Source organism: Sapajus apella, unplaced genomic scaffold (genome assembly GCF_009761245.1).
Source record: "Sapajus apella isolate SASKATOON/1434 unplaced genomic scaffold, GSC_monkey_1.0 scaffold37, whole genome shotgun sequence".
Classification (NCBI taxonomy): Eukaryota; Metazoa; Chordata; class Mammalia; order Primates; family Cebidae; genus Sapajus; species Sapajus apella.
Window position 1 is genome coordinate 16,734,975 of NW_022436977.1, and position 20,028 is coordinate 16,755,002.

A 20,028-nucleotide genomic window follows, 5' to 3' on the forward strand; every position below is an offset into this window, starting at 1 on the left:
GAGGATCAGGAAAAATAACTAATGGGCAGTAGGCTTAATACCTGGCTGATGAAATAATCTGTACAACAAACCCCCATGACACAAGTTTACGTATGAAACAAACCTGCACGTGGATCCCTGACCTTAAAGGTTTTTAAAAAGTCAAATATAAGGAAAGATAGGGAAGTTTTATATCACTTTAGAAAATTGGTAGCCATTGGCAAGAGTTAATTTTATTTGCCTCTTTTAGCAAAAGCTCTTCCTGAGTTGAAGACCTATAGAAGTTTTAATTCTTATCAGTGAACTGGTTTCAAAATTTTTGAATCTGGTTGTCACGTAGGGATTTCTTGCCGTCAGGGTATTTTAGTGCACTACATATAAATGATCATTTTGAGCAGAAAAACTGGAACAAGGCCTTTGAACTTGCTATCATTTCTATTAATGAATTATAAATATGGATACATTGAACATTTGAGAACCTTCTGAATATAATGACTATTGTTTAAAATAATTAACACGTACAAATATGTACTAGGCATTTTGCAATAATAGAAAATAGAAATGAATGTCCAGAGACTGCACTGTTAAATAAGCAAAGAGAAGTAGTTATTGAGAGCCCTCAGCTTGGGGCAAGGGCCAGCCGGTAGAAATGCATCTGTGATTGTCATCAATCCGAGACTTAGTATTGGAAACTGAGGATGACCTGAATGATTTAAGCACTGACTTCTTTAAGAGCTAGCACTAAGGTTATCCTGAAAATAAGAAGTTGAGAACGTGCTCGCATTATTTTGTGGATGACAGTTGCCACAGAATGGTCCAAAGACTGTGCACATAGCTGGGAAGTATGAGGGGCTGAATAGAAGGGGACAGAAGGATGGGTAGAGGTGAATTTAGAATAGCAAGCTTTAAATTTGTCTTACAAAGCAGTGGGGAACTCCATGACACTCTGAAATCAATGAGGAGAGAAAAAGATGAACTCTTTATCGTGTTTATTTTAACCTTGGGCTTCAAAAAATTATAGGATCCTTTAAAAAAAAATGTGTCTGCTCCTGAATATGTGGTTTTTACCATTTTTTTGGAGTGCGGACCAAGTCTGATTTTTAGCAAGGATTAAGAAATAAATGAGAGAGAAAAAGATCATAGGTTGTTGGCACAAAGATCAGACAGAAGAAAAGCCCAGACTGCCACAGCTCGTCCACTGACTTGTGTGGAAACCACTGCAGGATTTGCCCAGAAAGAAAGTGCATCTGAAGGCCAACCACAGGATGCCATGCAGAAGCAGGGTAGACAGTCAGAGTAATAGACGTGCCATGAACGCACGTGCTCGTTGTTCAGGGCATGTTGGGACACTTTGACAAATGTGACCTCTACTCTGCATAGATAGGAATGTTCGCATCTGACTCCACGTAGTTTCCTGGTCCCTGTCTTCTGGGAATAGGCCCTGGAAGCTACTGTATGCCTGAGTAGACAAAGCAGTTTGTGTTCATCCTCTTTGATGTTCATCCAGATTTGTAGCTTCTTTAAACTGAGAGAAACAGATAATCCAGGGTACCATGCTGTCCATTTTGGGTTTATTATTAATCTTTAAATGAGAAATCAGAAACAGGTTGTTTGAGTTATTGTTATTTTAACACCTCCATGTCAAGCTCTACTGTGTACTTTGGCATAATATTAACCGCAATAGAAAAAAGGGAAAAATGCCCTCACAGAATCAATATTTTATTTGGTAGATAGCATACTCATAAAATTTTTTTAAAAAGACTAAGAATCTATCAGCAATAACCCTGCACGTAAACCAGAATTGCCATAAGAAAGATGGACATTTTAGAGGTGTGATTGGTGGCTTTCAGGCAGAATTAAAGTGATTGTTTAAAAAAAATAGCATTTGTTGTATTGTTCTGAGATAGCTATAAAATATGTCTTTTAAAATTATGTGTTTAAAGATGCCAGCCAAATTTCAGTATAAATAATGATTTATACTGGTTAAATAAATGTGGTTGGAAAATGGTGAAGAAGAAATCTATTTTGTTTACAGACTTCAGATTTTAGGAGTCTTATTAGAAATTAGAGTTAGATCAAGTGCAATTATATAGGTTTTTATCATGTCTTTTCAATTCTGATGATTCTAAATATCAATTATTTGATAAGCAATTTATGTTGGAGAATATTAGTAAATAATTAAAACCAAAGGCTAAGATCATGAGTTTGCAGATGGAGGGAGGAGAAAATAAAATAATTTTAACTCCCCTAAATAAAGCTATCTCTTCTTTTTAAACTTGGATTTTAGACATTGATGAATGTTTACAGAATGGCCGGATCTGCAATAATGGACGCTGCATCAACACAGATGGCAGTTTTCATTGCGTGTGTAATGCAGGCTTTCACGTTACACGAGATGGGAAGAACTGTGAAGGTAATGACAGTATGCTAATGTTAGTCCTCTTCTCCCATTGCACTTTCAATATCAGGGTGTTTTCTAAGACCAAATAATGAGTGAACTGTCAAAGTATCAGATATGTTTTACATAATTCATCTGGGAGGGAAGCCTAATTTTCCACAATACTCATTTCTTAATTTACATATGTGTGAATCAAATAATATTTTAGTATGCTAGGAGAGCTTGCCATTTAAAGACCCCTGGTGATGATGAAACTTTGTGGCACAATGTCATACTTCCTAATTTTATACAATCAGAATTAGTACATTTTTTAAAAATAGGACAAACCTAACTCCATGTATTATCTATCCATTTATAATCTTTTTGCTTAAAGTGTCTGCCTAGTAATAAAGTGCTACTAATCAATATCTGAAATATATATCTAAAATATATATAATGTAAAATACATATTACATATATTTTCTATATATGTATATATTATGTATATATGTATTTCTAAATATATATGGAAACTATGTAATATGTAGAAAATACATATTTAAATATAATAGATATCTAAAATATATATCTCTAAAATAAATACATATTATATGTCTAAAGTAGATATATATATGTGAAATATGTATATATAATAAATTACTTTGGTCTTTCTAAAGCCTGTAAGTGAAAACACACTGTGTCTAGAAGAGGAAGTGCCTTCCAAGACAACTTTAATATGAAATAAAATAACATAGTGACGAATTTAAAGAACCATCTTCAATGATCAAGGGATCTTAAAGGTTCGCTGGCACAGCTATAATCCATAGTTGAGTCATGTATTTTAAAAGTCCACTTTTCGGGCCGGGCGCGGTGGCTCACGCTTATAATCCCAGCACTTTGGGAGGCCGAGGCGGGTGGATCACGAGGTCAAGAGATTGAGACCATCCTGGTCAACATGGTGAAACCCCATCTCTACTAAAAATACAAAAAATTAGCTGGGTATGGTGGTGCGTGCCTGTAGGCTGAGGCAGAAGAATTACCTGAACCCAGGAGGCGGAGGTTGCAGTGAGCGCGCCATTGCATTCCAGCCTGGGTAACAAGAGCAAAACTCCGTCTTTTAAAAAAAAAAAAAAAAAAAAATCCACTTTTTACTTGACCCTATTTAAAATTGCTTCAAACTACAAGTTATCTTCTGGTTTTTATCTTAAAAAGAATTGAGATATAGCCTAAATACATTTCAAATTCCGTTAATCTTAGTTTTGACTTACGTTCATTTTCAGAGCATTAGAACATGAAGCTGTGACATAAACATACCGACTAGGGTATTAGCACATTTTTCAGTTTGTAAACTATTGTTCCTGAAAACGACCCTGATAACTTTTATGGAGTCAAATTTTATATATTTTATAAATAGATGAAACTGTAAATCTAGCCTTATAGTTTGAATGCACATGACAGAACTCAAGAACTTGAGATACATATTTCATATGTCCCATCTTCTCCTTCCTTAGATGATACTATTTGGATGAAAATGAGCCTTAGGCCATAATAACAAAAAAGAAAGAAATATGAAGATACAGAATTATTTTCATCCAGATTGGTTTCCTTCATAAACTTACTCTTCTGGTCATATGAAAATGCATGTTTTGTATTTTTCAGATATGGATGAATGCAGCATAAGGAACATGTGCCTTAATGGAATGTGTATCAATGAAGATGGCAGTTTTAAATGTATTTGCAAACCTGGATTCCAGCTGGCATCAGATGGACGTTATTGCAAAGGTTTGTACCTTAAGCCCCTAGATCATGTTCTTCACCTGCCTTTTCTCCTCTTTATGTTGTTTAGAGGTATCACCTTTCTTTTCCTGATTCTCCTCATTTAAAGTACCTTGAATTCTGGTTTAGGAAACCTGACTGAAACTCCTTCTTAAATTCAGCCTTCAAAGAGCTACAGTTTATGCCCAGAAGTCTGCTGTTATTTCAGAAAGGGTATTTGAGGTCTTCTCAAAGGAGTCAAAAGCTATGTAGCAAATAAATAATTCAAACTGCCCATTGGTCTTCCAACAGATGTACGCATTGTTCTAAAGAAGCTGAGTGCTACCTCTTCGTTCCCATTAGGGAATAATGGTAGTTAGGGTTCTTGATGCCTGTCATTTGCCACCTATTACATCTTTACTTGGACAGAATAGTGTAGACTGTTATTTGCTGTGATCTCTTCTTCATAACTTCCTCCAGGCATCTTAAGACTCGGAAAATTTTTTTAAGGATAATTTATTTAGACTTTATCAAATTACATAAGCAAGAAGGGAAACAGGATTGAGCAGAATAAATAAACAAACCAAGAACCATTGTTTAGTTTGGTAAATCATTTTGAAATAATCTTATTGCTCCAGGTATTGAAGCAAAAATGAGGATTTTTATTTTTGCTGTTGAGAATTGGGGTCCTAAGAAAAGTTACTGGTGACAAATTTGTGCTTAGTGTCTCCTGTGTTATGTAGGAATCAGTGATTATTGCCCTTGGTCCAGAATCTGAGTTGGAACCAGACTGCTTAATGAACCTCATACTCAAATCAGGTCCAGAAAATCTGCTAAAATGCTGCACTTGGAGAAACTATGCACTTCTGGGCACAGTTTCAGATGCAGAAGTGTAGAGGGTCAAGCTATTCAAGGTAGAGAAAGCAGGATGAAGTCCTAAGGTGCCTCTTCTCTGCATGCCCCTAGTGGACAGCATTGGTAAACGTGTTATGGAAGAAAACCTTGTATTAAATCCTTGGCAAGATGTGCATTTTCTCCAGGCTTAAAGGAACTTCGAGCCCTTGCTTGTTTACCTACATTCTCTATGACCTTCACATCAATGGCTCTTAATATTGTGCAAATCTGTCTTCCCAGCTAGAGAAAACAGTTGGGTGTTTCAAATTTGAAGTAGGAAGGTGGTTTCTGTACTTTTGAGCCCTGTGCTGGGAAGAACTTATATGAGAAGACAGGATTAACACATAGGAATATTCTACAGTGTAAAATAGCATAAAACAAAGTGCCAAATTGTGCAAATTTAGCACTGTACAAGTAAAAAATAAAAGGGAAAAGAATGATTGCTGGAATATTTGGAATTAGGCTTCCAAAAAAAATAATAGAAAGAATTATGAAAACCCCTTTGTGAGCAGACCTAGGGGAATACATACTCTTCTTGTTGATACACAGAACACACTAAGATTCACTTTCAGTGTCTCTAGGGTCCTGCTGACCCAGGCAACAGTCTCCCAGCATGAAATATGGCCGGTAGAAAATGCTATGACCTCATAGATGAAACCAGCTTTGGCAACCATTGGCAACCAGTGAAATAGTATCATATCAGTACATTGATTGTCCTGTTAATTTGAAAGTGCTGATGATTTGGATGGTTTGTTCTGACATTTTGGCTTAAAGATCTGAGAAAGAGAGAGAGAGAGAGAGAGCAAGAGCTCCATAGCTCTGTATTATTACCAATGTCTTCTTTTTTCTAGATTATAGAGCATAGATTACACACACTGTCATAAGACTAAAGGACAAAAAAAGAAAGAAATTCATCACATGCATACTGAATTTCTTCCTTTTTATAATTTTCTCTTTATGTCATGGGCTAAGATTTTCTCTTAGTGCTGAGCACTTAGTTCTGAGCCCACAAAGATGTGACTGTTCAAAGCTGAATCAACAATGCTACTTCAGTCTCTACAGTTAATTCATCTGATCAACAACACGGCTTCTCTGTTCACTCTGAAGGTTGAGGCCACTCACTTTGACCAAGGTTACCTCCCTTTGGATCTACTTTACATCTTCGTTCTCATTAGAAACTCTTTGTGTTGCCTATCAGATTGTAGTCTCCACGTTTTACTGTGTGTCACAATTTGAACAAAAAGGTGACCAGAATAACTAAACAATTTGAGTTCCCATATTTAAATATAACTGCTGTTTTAAATACAATCTGTACACAGAACCTTGGACCACCTGAATATATTTTGTGCCAAACAACACAAGCTAAGTAAAACGTGAAGGTGTTTTACTCTCAATTTGCCTTTTTAAGGTCAGGAGAAAGTTAATAGTCACGCACACTAGTTGTATATTGTGAAAGGAGTTGTTATAAAATCATTTGCTTTTTTCTTTTTGAGACACAGTCTCACTCTGTTTCCCAGGCTGGATGGAGTGCAGTGGTATCATCTCAGCTCACTACAACTTCTGCCTCCTGGGTTCAAGCGATTCTCGTGCCTCAGCCTCCTGAGTAGCTGGGACTGCAGGCACGTGCCATCATGCCCAGCTGATTTTTGTATTTTTAGTAGAGATGGAGTTTCGCCATGTTCGACAGGCTGGTCTTGAACTCCTGGCCTCAATTGACCACCTTAGGCTCCCAGTGTGCTGGGATTCCAGGCATGAGCCACTGCACGTGGCCTAAAATCGTTTGCTTCTAAGTGTTGTGTGTTTTCCAAACCACAATTTTGATACCTTTTATACTTCCCCGTATTAAGGGGGAAAAAAACCTCTGCAATTATTATTAGTATGTGTCCAATAAAGTCTTTTACCAGACTTCCTTAAGTATACACATAAAATACCATAAAGTATTCGTAAAGTTTAAGAAAGAATTCACTTTGCTGAGTTTCGATTGCTTACAGTGCTGTTACTGGCCAAGAATGGTCATCAAAATCATCTGTATTCATTTTCTGTCCTTTTTCTATGATGTTCCATCAATGCTTTAGTTGTACATCCCTTAATTTTAGGTGAATTGTCCCAGAGAGCTCAGGCATGGGTGATAGTAGAAGGGATGCCAGTTTGGGTGATGAATACCAGAAGGAAAATCTTCCTGTAGTTTATTATTACCCTAAAATTCTGAAAGAGTTACCCTGGTTATATATTACACAAAACCCTTTGTCTTTTAGCAGCCATTCTTCTTCTTCCTCCAAGTCTGTTTTTGCCTTTGTGATTATTTTGGATACAAAAATCTCTTGGGAGAATATATTAAAGTTGTTTTTTATGGAAAATAAGTTCTAACAGTTGACTTTCTTTTAAAGGAAAATGAGAATGCCATCTCACTGAACTTTTGTTGCTGATGCTGCCTATTATTTTCTATCTTCCCCATTTTCAAGTATTAAAACACAATTGTCAACATGTTATAATTTTAGATACATGTCACTTCATCTTTAATAAGTGCCTTTCTCTGCCACAGACATTAACGAGTGCGAAACCCCTGGGATCTGCATGAATGGGCGTTGTGTCAACACTGATGGCTCCTACAGATGTGAATGCTTCCCGGGACTGGCTGTGGGTCTGGATGGACGTGTGTGTGTTGGTAAGAAAACATCATGGCTAGACTTATGAGAGAGATTCACCCTCTGTCAATCAATAAAGCCCACTAGTAAACAAATGCTCTCTACTGTAGCAGATAAGATAGAAAAAATATTTGCAGAGCAACAAACCAACAGGGTCAGTTCTCTTCTTGTGTAAATTGAACATTAATTTGAAGAATAGAAAGATGAGCGAAGTGAAAAGCAAGGAATCCCCACCTATCCTTCCCTCATTTCTTCTCTAATCCCATAGTTGTGCTCAGTTTCCTCCAGCCCTCCTTTGTTGAGACTGGTCATTTAAATCGGCATGCATATCTCACAACGAACATTTTAATAGAGAATTAATGACTATGGTCAGTATAGAATGCAAAGGAGAATATGGATAATCCGGAAACCTGTATGATAATTGTTTTATGAGGCTACATAAAAAGTATTAGACTTGTTGAAAAATGGGTACAAATTTTATCCAGATTATTTCTAAGAAAGGTACTTAGTCAACCATTTGAATTGACATAGCTGGAAATTCTCTTCCTGTTGGTAAAGATAACCAACATCTACAGATTTATATAATGACCCTTTTATGGATTAAACTTTCTCCTTTTTGGAAAGCATACCTAATTCAGTCATTCAATAATTGCATGTTTATTTTGGGATAGGCCACCTTTCTAATAAAGGTCTTATTTAGCAGGATGTGAGATTCAACATTCATCCATCGTTAATTCAGCATTTATTAAGTGCCTGCTCTGCACAGGCCTCAGACAGACAAAATAAATGAGGTATAATTTCAGCATTGAGGGGCCTCACATTTTGGTAAACCATGACAGTCCCTAGAAAACTGAAATAATCTGGCCATTGGTTTCCAATGCTTAGAAGCTGAACATGTTTTGTTTTCTGTTTTTGTTTATTTTTTCTTCATATGGAGCCCTAATATCACAGGCCTTCCCTGTGAGTTCCACCAGGGATGATGGATAAATAAAGCCCTCTTCAACTTTGACTTGGGGGGTTGTCATCTGTTTGAAGTGACAGTGTGATGACAGATGCTTCTTTCTGTTTAGACACACACATGCGGAGCACATGCTATGGTGGATACAAAAGAGGCCAGTGTATCAAACCTTTGTTTGGTGCTGTCACTAAATCTGAATGCTGTTGTGCCAGCACTGAGTATGCCTTTGGGGAACCTTGCCAGCCGTGTCCTGCACAGAATTCAGGTATGTGGTATCATGGAGATGCCCTTGTACTGCCAGCCTTCTGCCACCATCTGAAGTCTTTGCATTTGTGGAATTCACAGGGAAAGATGACATTTTGCTCACCAGGTGTGCCATGTGCCTTCTTGAGGTCTTGGCAGAGACTAGCCAGTGCTAGTCACAGGTACTTATCCAGGCCTCACAATCATTTAATAGGCGTTGCATTTGTGCCTCCCATATAAACTCCCCTACCTCAATAATACTCAAGCCCTTTTCAATACATGCACCTTGCCTTGTTTTCTAAAGTTGTTTCGTGATGTTTGCATTTTGTAGAAACTATTATAAAAGCAGAATTTTACACAGCACAAAAGTAAATGACTGTCATATTACTTGACTTCATTTCCCATAGTTTTCCAAAAGACCATTTATAAATTTTGTTTACATGCCACATATTTATTTTGGTGTGGTTTTCTTAAATGATTTTATTTAACTTTAGAGAAAAAAAAGTGTTTTTCTCCAGTTGAGGTGACATGACGTAATGAAAAGAGAACTGGATAGCAAGTCAGAATTCTGTTCCTCTATCAACAGGCAGCCAAATTACTTAATTAGTTATTTGTGTATTTTGCTTATTTCTGATTTTTTTCCAACTGCTTTTCGAAAGGATTTGAGGTAGCTTATATTAATAAACATAATTATAAAATATAGAATAATACAGAAAAGGTATCCTTAGACTTCTCATCTACAAAATGAGTTGCCTTAGATAATCCAGAAGTTTCTGTCCATTTGTAAATTATTTCTATTTATAAAGCACGAGTAGTTTACTGAAATTAAAACAATGTACTGCCAGTATTTAAACATGATTTTAAGGTAGCTTGGCAGTGGACCCTAATGTCCTAAAATAAAGTTAGACCTAATATTGAAAATATGTAGCTGTGATTGGTGGTTTACATATAGGATTTAGTCAGTTTATTTCTGCCCTAAATGAAACAAATTAAAGAGTAAATTTTTGTAAAAGATTTGTTATTTTAAAAATGATAGTATTTGCCATTAACAGTTAGAAATTAAAATATATCATGAAAAGTTAGAGAAAGTTAAATGGAAGACTTTGAAAGAAATGAGAGGTTAACCATGGTGGCTCACGCCTATAATCCCAGCATTTTGAGTGGCCAAGGCAGGTGGATCACTTGAGGTCAGGACTTCAAGACCAGCCTGGCTGACATGGTGAAATCTCATGTCTACTAAAAACAACACACACACACACACACACACACACACACACACACACAGCCAAGTGTGGTGTTGCATGCCTGTAATCCCAGCTACTAAGGAGGCTGAGGCAGGAGGATCACTTGAATCCAGGAGGTGGAGGTTTCAGTGAGCCAAGATAGCACCGCTGCTCTCCAGTGACAGAGTGAGACTTTGTCTTGATAAGAAAGAAAAAAAGAAATGAGGGAAGCCAACTTAAGGAAAGAAAACTTTGGCTAATGACTTCACCCGGTAAATAACATAGAAATTGTCATTTCGTGTATGATCACCAAGTGGGTCAATATGTGTTTATAATACTTTGGTTATATACAAATATTCTATCAGACACTTTCCTATAACTTTATAGTTGTATGTTGTTAATATCATTCTTTTGTGTGTTACTTTAACTTTTCAAAGTACTTTTCTTACCTAATTTGAATTTACGATACAGACAAGTGTCATGAAAGCTGGCACACAAGAGTATAGGTGACTTGTTCACATGTCAAATGATTGGAGGAGCCAAGACTTAGAATCCAGGAACCTTAGTGCACATAGTTATTTGCCTTTACATTTTCCTCTGGACCAAGTGCATTTCCAAAGAATTGTTAAGCTCTGTAGGTTAATTATGTGGGTTTATAAAAAGGTGATCAAAAGACCAGATTTCTTTGAGCAGTTGTCTTAGTCCAGTTTGTGTTGCAGTAACAGAGTACCACAGACTGAGTAATTTATAAAGAAAATACGTTTATTTCTCACAGTTCTGGAGCCTGGGAAATCCAATATCAAGGTGCCAGCCTCTGAGGAGGGCCTTCTTGCCAAGTTACTTCTTGGCTGACAATGGAAGGGCAATCGAGCATGCAGGAGTAAGAGACAGCTAGAAAGGACTGAATTTACTTTTATAACAAAGTCGCTCTTGTGATAATTCACTCCCGTGATAATGACATTAATCCATTCACGAGGGTAGAGCCCTCCCTACCTAATCACCTTTTATTAGGCCTCACCTCCCAGTACTGTTGCATTGGGGCTTAAGTTTCCAGCACATGATCTTTGGAGGATGCATTCAAACCATAGCAGCAATAACTTAGAGAGAGTTAAATGGGAGACCCAATTCCACTAACTTCTGTTTTATATTTTAATGAATTTACCCAGAAAAGGTCCACACGTGGAAGTAGTTTCATTTATTTGGGTTCTCCACCTCTTTGGTGATGAACCATCCGAATGTAGGATATCTCTCATTTCAAGAATGGGGATGGGTGGCAGTTTAACGTACTGAAAATATTCAAAAGGAATGTCTTCAGTCAGTTGAGTGAGAGACTCCAAATATACAAAATCTAAAGTTCATCTTTGTGGTCTGCAAGTCAGGCAAGCTACATATGAAGCTGTTTCTCACTGGTTGCTGGAGCTGATTCACATTGCTCAGCAAGCCCTCTTGTGTCCTCAGCCTACTGACAATGACATTTCACAAAAATGGATCAGTTAAACCCACAGGAGTATAATTGGTCAGTTAAACCCACAGGAGTGTAATTCTGGGGAATTTTCTCATGGATCCCTCATACCACTGTCTCCATGGCACTGCACTGAGATATCTCATCAACATCTACCCCTTATTCAGGGCCTGAGCTGTGCACAGTACAGGTGAAATCATTAAACATGTAATGTTAATTCTGTACAGTCACCAGGTGAAATGGGAATCATTATTCCAAATTTATGGGCGAAGGAAATAACAGAGGAAAAGGACTGCTTCCCAAACTCCCAGCAATAAGCATTGTCTTCGGTATTAAAAACTCATGCTTATTTGAACTCACTACAGAAAATGGTCTAGTACCAGATCCTACCCAAATGGAAAACAATGGTGACAATAATTTGCCTCTTTAATAGGCCAAGCATCAGCAAAGTTGTCATGATCTGTAAATGTGCTTTTTATGAAACTGGCATGATTTTGGTTTTCTTGTTTTATTACTTACAGTATTTCATTAGTGTTTTAGTTTTTTGCTGATATAACAGAATAAAAAGGATGAATTTCTTTTTGTTCTCAGACCTGGCTTTCAAACATACCTTCCCATTTGTTCCTTTTTTGGCCCCTTCTAAGATGATTTGAAAATTAAATTGTCGCTGCTTTGTCAAGTTAACATTTGTTAAAAGACAACGGTAATTTTTGTTTGTATGACTCATTTGCATCCACTGTCATCAGGGATGCAATTCTCTGGCCTGCAGAAGATAGGAACTATTTGCTTCAGCTGTGAGTTGCAGTCAGCCTCTATAATAAGCCCCAGTCCTGGTGATTTCGCCTTCCACTTAAGCACAGATGATTTACATTTGACCATGAGACTGTGTTTGCCAGAAACCATTGGCAACTAAGGGGACGACACTAGTTTCCTTTCCTAGGATGGTGTGATTCCAGTTAGTTCTACATTTTCATCATTCACTGTTAATATTGTTGGTATTGTATGTAAAACATTGTATTAATTTTAAGAAATAGAAATTTGATTCTATCTCAAATTTTGGGACATATTCTTTAAATATTAACTTTAAAAATACACTTAAATGCAAGAGTAGGTATTCTGTTGCTGCTGTTGTGAGGGGAGGCTAGAGAATTTGCAGAGAGAAATGAAGAAATGTTAAGAACTGATCGTACTGAAAAAAAAAAAAAAAAAAAAACAACAACAACAAAAGAAAACCAGCTAGCACTGAGACACAAAATTATTCCCAAGATGGTGGGAGAAAGTTTTATTAACAGTTAAGCAACCACATTTTAACAGGCACATTTCACTATAAGTGTGAAGTGTTCCCTGGTGAACAAAATCAAGTAATAGGAAAAACACCTTTTCCGAAAGGGCTTTGCGCAAGGAATTGCTGTAACTTGCCTGTGTCCTTAAAAGTTGTTTTCCTCGATGATGTGTAGCCCTTAAAATGGGAGCCTCGTGTAAAGGTGACTCCCTGGGGAGATACCTCCTTTTCCGTTACCACTTAATTTTGGTTCTGCTTACTTTGGAGGAAATGATGTGTGCAAAACCCAGGGCAGGATCAACCTGTTGTGCAAACAAGGGAATCATTTACTGTCTGTTAATTTATTGCAGCGGAATATCAGGCACTCTGCAGCAGTGGGCCGGGGATGACGTCTGCAGGCAGTGGTAAGGATTCCTTTCAAAATTTACTACCTTCAGCATGTGCAGAGGCAGCATCAGCTTTCCTGTGGGTTTCCAGTTGATCCCCTCACACTAGTCTGGCCTGACTCCCTCTCTGGCCATCGCTGTGCCATGTATCTGGGATGCTCAGAAGCTTTCAGTAGCAGAGCAGCCAGGGCACTGCGGGCTCTAGGATTTCTGGGTGTGGCTGTGGGGCTTGGCTACTGAAGGGATCAGGTGCTCTCCCAGTGTGGGTGATGGGTGCCCGCAGATGAGATATAATGGCTTTCGTCGCTCGTGCTTGAAAAGAGGCAGCCTGACTCTCCTCGGATCTTCCACTATCAAGTACGACTCAGGATGAGGGGCTGGTTGAAGCATTCTCCATCTGCATTCTGAAGGATCCTTAACTGTTAAGTGCTCAGTATTGTAAGACAGCAATAGGGAGCAGTGACAGCAATTAACTGAGTCTGAAGAGAATAAAATACTTAACTAGAGAAATACTGGTGAGAACTGGAAGTGTGAAAATAGGTGACAAGAAAGAGGAAGGGATTATTTTATTAATACAAAGCTGCGCAGTTTGATTCAGGGAGATCTGAAAGACCATGGACTGGCTGAATTGATTGTCAGTTCATTAAGCATGATTAGTTTCATCATTGTCTGTGAATGAAAATGGGGAGGAAACATTCAGAGGAGGAGAGAGGAGAGGTAAGAAAACTTATAATGAATAAGGAGGTAGTGGGGAATAAGTAAGTTGTGATAGGGACTTAGAAAAACAAAAAAAGTCAACCCTAATTTATACAAGAGTCAGGCACTAGGATTCGAGACTGTCCATTCACTGGTTGTCATTCTGCACCTGCCTTGGCGATGAGACCTCCCCCCAGCCCCTCAATTGTGAGAGTGTAGAAAAGGGAGGGCCCCACCTCAGGTCGGCAGAGTAGCAGGGGCTTTTTCAGAGCATGTGGTGTTGGTGCTGGCTTTTGACCTGTAAATAGGCCTGTTCCAAGCATTCCTGACAGTGAAGAGGGCATTATATGTTCACAGAAGAGTGAGAAGTTTGGGATAAGTAAACAAAGAATTTATATTTCAGTTTAATCTTGAGGATATTGTTGAGCCTATGAATATTTGAACCACGAGAATTACATAATCACCTTGTTTTTAGGGTGGTAAGAATGGTTGCATTGTGGAGAGTAGATGGAAGAAAGAGGAGCTGGCGGCGGGGAGACCAGTTGGGGGGACTTGAGATCTGCTTTTGATCCTCTTTTCCATCTTGGTGCTTGGACTAGGAGATGCTCAGGAGGTCTCCATCAACTTGATTAAGGATTGGTTATCTCAGCTGGTAGTTCGAGAAAATATCTTAGTGAGAGAAAGGGATTGATTCCCCTTCCAGTAGGTTCTAAGGTCATTACATTTATTGTAGTGTTATATTTTTAACAGTTTCAGTCAATGTTTATTATATAATGTTAATTGATTTGGAACTTTTTTGTGGTGCAGATATAAACGAATGTGCACTAGATCCTGATATTTGCCCAAATGGAATCTGTGAAAACCTTCGTGGAACCTATAAATGCATATGCAATTCAGGATATGAAGTGGATTCAACTGGGAAAAACTGTGTTGGTAAGAAGTTTCACCTGTTTTCGGAAACATTTCCTGCATAATGCATTCCTTCTTTGATTGCTGGGAGAAAACTGCCTTTGAGTAGTTTAGAGGACTGGGCAAGTGGACACTTTATATTTCGTATGTCAGCACAGCATATGCATGCCTTTAGTAACAAAAATTTACATCACTGAATCTTGACAATTTATGAATAAGGATGTATCAGATTCACTCCTTGAAATGATTCACTCCTTAAAATAATGATGTATCAGATTTCACTCCTTTAAAGAGAAGCTCCTCAGATGTATAGAATGCAGAGATTCAGAGCCATTCTCACGTAACTACAAAGTCAACCTTGTTTTTACTGAGAGAGAAGCAGCTCTTCTCCCAACCATTTATTAGACTTAATCAGACAAAACAGCTTGTTTTCGGGGAAAAGCTGCTCTTTGTTAAGTTAAACCTTTAAAGTTGGGTTTTGCTTCAGACAGGCATATTATTCAGCTAAAAGCAAGGAGTTTTCCTGAACTCCCTGAATCATGAATCTAAATTCCCCATGACAATTACAAACTATACAGATTACTTTATGCTTTACAATCCTAACTGGAGACAATTTGAATTATTATAAGGAAGAAACACCCATTCTGGAACTAACACATATCAAAGATGGACCACATTTTCTAAATGTTTATTTAGTTCCTTAAATCAATAAGGTTAATCCTTTTACTTCTGACAAAATGAATTAAATTACATAAACTTATAAATTTAATTATATATCTTTATAAAGATTAATGATTTCCAGCAAATCTGTGTATTCTTCCTGCTAAAGAAATAAGTGAACTAAATAGCCTATTGACTTTGGGCTTTGTAGGTATTTAGTTTAGATGACCAGGTCAAGCCTCTGTTTTCCTAAAATGAGATAACTTAGGTAAAAGCTAATGGTACAGGAGTTTGGCCTTTTTCCTTGAATTGATCATATCATTATGACTTTAAAGATCTAGTGTAAAAGAGCAAAGGAGTTACAGGCAAAGTTTGGGCCATTTTAAGTGTTCATTTTCATTGACTTTCCAGATATTAATGAATGTGTACTGAACAGTCTCCTTTGTGACAATGGACAGTGTAGAAATACTCCTGGAAGTTTTGTCTGTACCTGCCCCAAGGGATTTATCTACAAACCTGACCTAAAAACATGTGAAGGTAAACCATATTTCTGTTTTTATGCTATGTACTTTGCTATCTTTTGGAATGCCATTAGAAAACCATAAGACTAAATTAGGGTCCCCTGTATTTAGACAGTTACACCAATTTAGTTGAAATTCTATGGTTCTAAATGGCACTACTATGTATTTTGTTAGCCACTTAGGATATTTATTTGCAATTGGCATTTTAATTGCCATCATTTAATAGATAAAATGTTATATATCTGCTATTTGAGCTATTAATTCAGAAATCACATATATATTTACTCCAGATTTTCTGAATAAAAGGATTCATCCAAGTGCTGTATTCTATACTATAGAGATGTACTATTCTACATTATAGAGTTACTATTTTGGCATTCCATCTAGTGTAGGGAAAAATGATTTAGGCCAGCTTTACTATGTGGAACGAAGGATCTCTAGTAGCAATTGAGGCCAAAGTTGAAGTACTCTTTTAGGCCCAAGACTAGATTTTAGCAGTAACGTAGACCTGTTTTCATTTCAGACATTGATGAATGCGAATCAAGTCCTTGCATTAATGGAGTCTGCAAGAACAGCCCAGGCTCTTTTATTTGTGAATGTTCTTCTGAAAGTACTTTGGATCCAACAAAAACCATCTGCATAGGTATTTATGTTTCTGAGAATGATTTTTCTGTGTCTATCAATGTTGTTATACTTAATGTCAGCTTGTCCTGCAAAAGAGTTTAAGTATGGATGAACAACATTAAAAACTTCCTTCTTCCTTGTTTCAAATGCTGCTTTTTCCTATAATTCCAAGGTGTATGCTTGAATTTTTATATAGATTCTATTAAATATTCCCTCATCTGCAGAAACCATCAAGGGCACTTGCTGGCAGACTGTCACCATTGATGGGCGGTGTGAGATCAACATCAATGGAGCCACCTTAAAGTCCCAGTGCTGCTCCTCCCTCGGTGCTGCATGGGGGAGTCCGTGCACCCCATGCCAAGTTGGTAAGAGAAACCCATGCTGCAGTACCTATATCATTCTAGTCTCTCCATAAAAAAGGGACACGTAATACTTCATTTATCTAGACTCACATGAGAATTTTGAAATATTTAATCCTGATGACCCCAAACATATTGCTGAATGGGAAATAAGTGTCAACTTTTATATGATTTTGTTAGTTAATTATCTTCTATCCTCATATGGTAAGGTGGTTAGTTTTTTGGTGTTGCTTCCCTGGAGCACCAGTTCCTACCGACTCTTGGGAACTTTGTGGTGAGGGATTCTGAGCTTTTTATAGGTACAGATTCTCCTTCAAAAAGCTAATTGATGTAAAGAAACCAGTATTCCTAACTAAACTTCACAAGGATTGCTGGCAAATATCTAAATCTATTGGGAATTTGAGGTTTGAGAGGCTTGCTCATGGTTTTGCCGATTGAATGTTTCGATATATAAATGTGTAAATTTATGTGAATGCTGGAGGGCATGAGATCTCCAAATTCTAGACTGTGTTTTCCCGATTCATGTTACAGTAATTCTATAGCGTGATTCCTATTTTCAGGTTAACAGCGAGAGAGAAATCTACCTTCGGTTTCCCTCTTAGATATCACTTTAATATGATCTGTAGGGTGTCCCAGTGTCTTTTGGAATATATTAGTGGAATTGAGCCTTATTTGAGGAGACATTTTATTATTGTTCTTCCTCACCTATGGAATCGCAGAAACGCTTTGTTATCTCATACTTGTTTATAGCAACACAATCTACTTCATGTTCCAGGTCATGTTTTTCATACTATGTTATAACTGCAAAGTTTGGATATTGTCATCTCAAATTTGTTTTCTGTTTTGTTTTTTGTTTTTATTACAGATCCCATATGTGGTAAAGGGTACTCAAGAATTAAAGGAACACAATGTGAAGGTATTTCTGATTAGTTATAAACCATACTTTTTTGTGTGCATGATGAATGTTTGTGTTAACTTGGACTGGATAAAGCTGTCACATAACTTCACTAGGGAGAAGTATGCAACAGAGGAAAAAAAATAATGAGAACTACAAAACAGAACAGCTGTTAATTTCACACATGTATATATGGTATTGCTAGTGTCAGACCGCTAAGTCCAAAGGAAAGGGTGGAGGGCTGAAAATGTTTTAGATTGATCATAGTTGAGAGAGACTGTACTTTCAAAATGCTGTCAGGAAGAGAAAGACAGGAAGTTTTTGATGAAGCTGTAAAATTTACGTTTCTTCAGTTTGTCCGGGCATTTTTTGGTTTGTTTTGCAGTCGTGGATGATTTAGGATACATTCTGTTTTCTCTTTATTGAAAGTCTACATGGAGTTTTTTCAGTTTGCTGTGATTCTTTCTCGTGGAGTTTCAGATAGACATAGGTCATGGTGACTAACACAACCTGACATGACACAGCAGCTGAAAAATTTTAAAAACAGCAATTAGTCCCATATGTGGGATGAAATGAAGTTTTTTCCCTGTTAAAACAAAGAGGCACACTACAACCCCCACCCAAGGTCTTGCTTTCCAAATGATGACTGAATCCTTTGGCCTTTCTCTGGTCCAGACCTGCTGTTAATAACTTATCTGACCTCAGCAGCATATTTTGTTGTACAAGTGGCCAAAACAAAAAACCCAGAAAGGTAGATTTCACCCTCTCCCCGTTGATCTCTCTTACAAGGAAAGATTCAGAATACTTTTTCAGCGTTTCCGATGTGGAAAGTTATTTCTTCGAAGTAGAGACACAGTGTGTATGAGTTTCTTAAATAATGCTCCCCGCCCCCCTTTTTTTGGCATTGGCAAGTTAAGTGCCTTTCTTTTGATTAACTTGGTGATGAATATTTTTCCAAATTAAGTGCAGAGAACATATTGCTCTCCACTAAGCAAACTGGGAAGGACTGGTACATTTGAGAGAGATTAGATGAATGATGAATGAATGAACATGAGTATCTTTTAATTCTCCTCAACCCAACCTGGGACCAAAGCATTGACAGAACAGCCCAAGACCATTGCTGAGTTAGAATCGATTGCACATTTTCTGGTGATTTCTCAGCACTTCTTAAAAGAGACCCTTCACTGGCCACACATACTCCTTGCTGGGATATTTTTCTTTGCTGACCTTCAAGCTATTTCTTCTTTTTTAGTTTGAAAGACCAGGATTTTGCGTCTCTACTTATTTCCAGACATCTGGTCTCAACAGAGCTGTTTCCAAGAACTCATACTAGCTGCCTGTCTCTGCAACTTAAAAGTTATTCCCTGAAACCGATGGAATCGGTTATAACTTATATCTTTAGTAGTAGGTGGGCTCACTCTGGTTCCTATTCAGACACCCTAGAAATTCTACAGGAACTATTTGTAGGCAAACTAGTTTTATGAACCTACCAGGTTTGAAATGGAGAATAATTATGACTCCGTGAGTGGAATAAGGTAAAAATGATACTATAAAGATATATTAACTTTGTCCTTTTTTTCTTTTTAGATATTGATGAATGTGAAGTATTCCCAGGAGTGTGCAAAAATGGCCTGTGTGTTAACACTAGGGGGTCATTCAAGTGTGAGTGTCCCAATGGAATGACTCTGGATGCCACAGGAAGGATCTGTCTGGGTAAATACCAAGCTCATTATTTTTCTAATAATAATTTATTAAAGATTATTAAAAATGCAGTTAACAAGATACAGCTGAGCACTTAGCTTCAGGTACAAACACACGCTCCAAAATTCAGCATGTCCAATAGGGTCCATGGCTGCTCCTCCAAACAGTCTTTCAAATTAGTAAGGAGCAGCTGTAGTTTCTGTTGATACGCAACTCTTCTTTAAATCACCAGTATCACAGTTATTATTCCAGAGCTCTTAAATCGGCCCCATATGCCATGAACTATAAAATACAAGGTGAGTGGTGGATAAAAGAACAACATTTGCACATAATTGGAAACTGTAGCCCATGTCTTCTAAGCATAACAGGTCCTTGCAGAAACACCGGTGGACATCATCAAGAGTGAAGATACCACTCCCTTGAGACGTGAACCTGAGAGACCCCAGGGCAGGTGTCACT

The 20,028-nt window shown here is 37.5% G+C and overlaps 1 protein-coding gene across 4 annotated transcripts in view; it reads left to right on the forward strand.

The window, feature by feature from the left end:
- The window catches only part of FBN1 (fibrillin 1), a 237,267-nt gene that overhangs the window by 135,636 nt on the left and 81,603 nt on the right, over positions 1-20,028 (forward strand). For all 4 annotated transcript variants that reach the window (XR_004274880.1, XM_032297522.1, XM_032297523.1 and 1 more), the window contains exons 14-24: positions 2,267-2,392; positions 4,016-4,138; positions 7,548-7,670; positions 8,721-8,873; positions 13,169-13,222; positions 14,708-14,833; positions 15,881-16,006; positions 16,514-16,633; positions 16,839-16,979; positions 17,839-17,889; positions 19,456-19,581. Coding sequence is in view for 3 of the 4 variants with exons in the window: in XM_032297522.1 (XP_032153413.1) it covers positions 2,267-2,392; positions 4,016-4,138; positions 7,548-7,670; positions 8,721-8,873; positions 13,169-13,222; positions 14,708-14,833; positions 15,881-16,006; positions 16,514-16,633; positions 16,839-16,979; positions 17,839-17,889; positions 19,456-19,581 (1,269 nt within the window). In the remaining variant the exon portion in view is untranslated. The remainder of the gene's footprint in view (positions 1-2,266; positions 2,393-4,015; positions 4,139-7,547; positions 7,671-8,720; positions 8,874-13,168; positions 13,223-14,707; positions 14,834-15,880; positions 16,007-16,513; positions 16,634-16,838; positions 16,980-17,838; positions 17,890-19,455; positions 19,582-20,028) is intronic.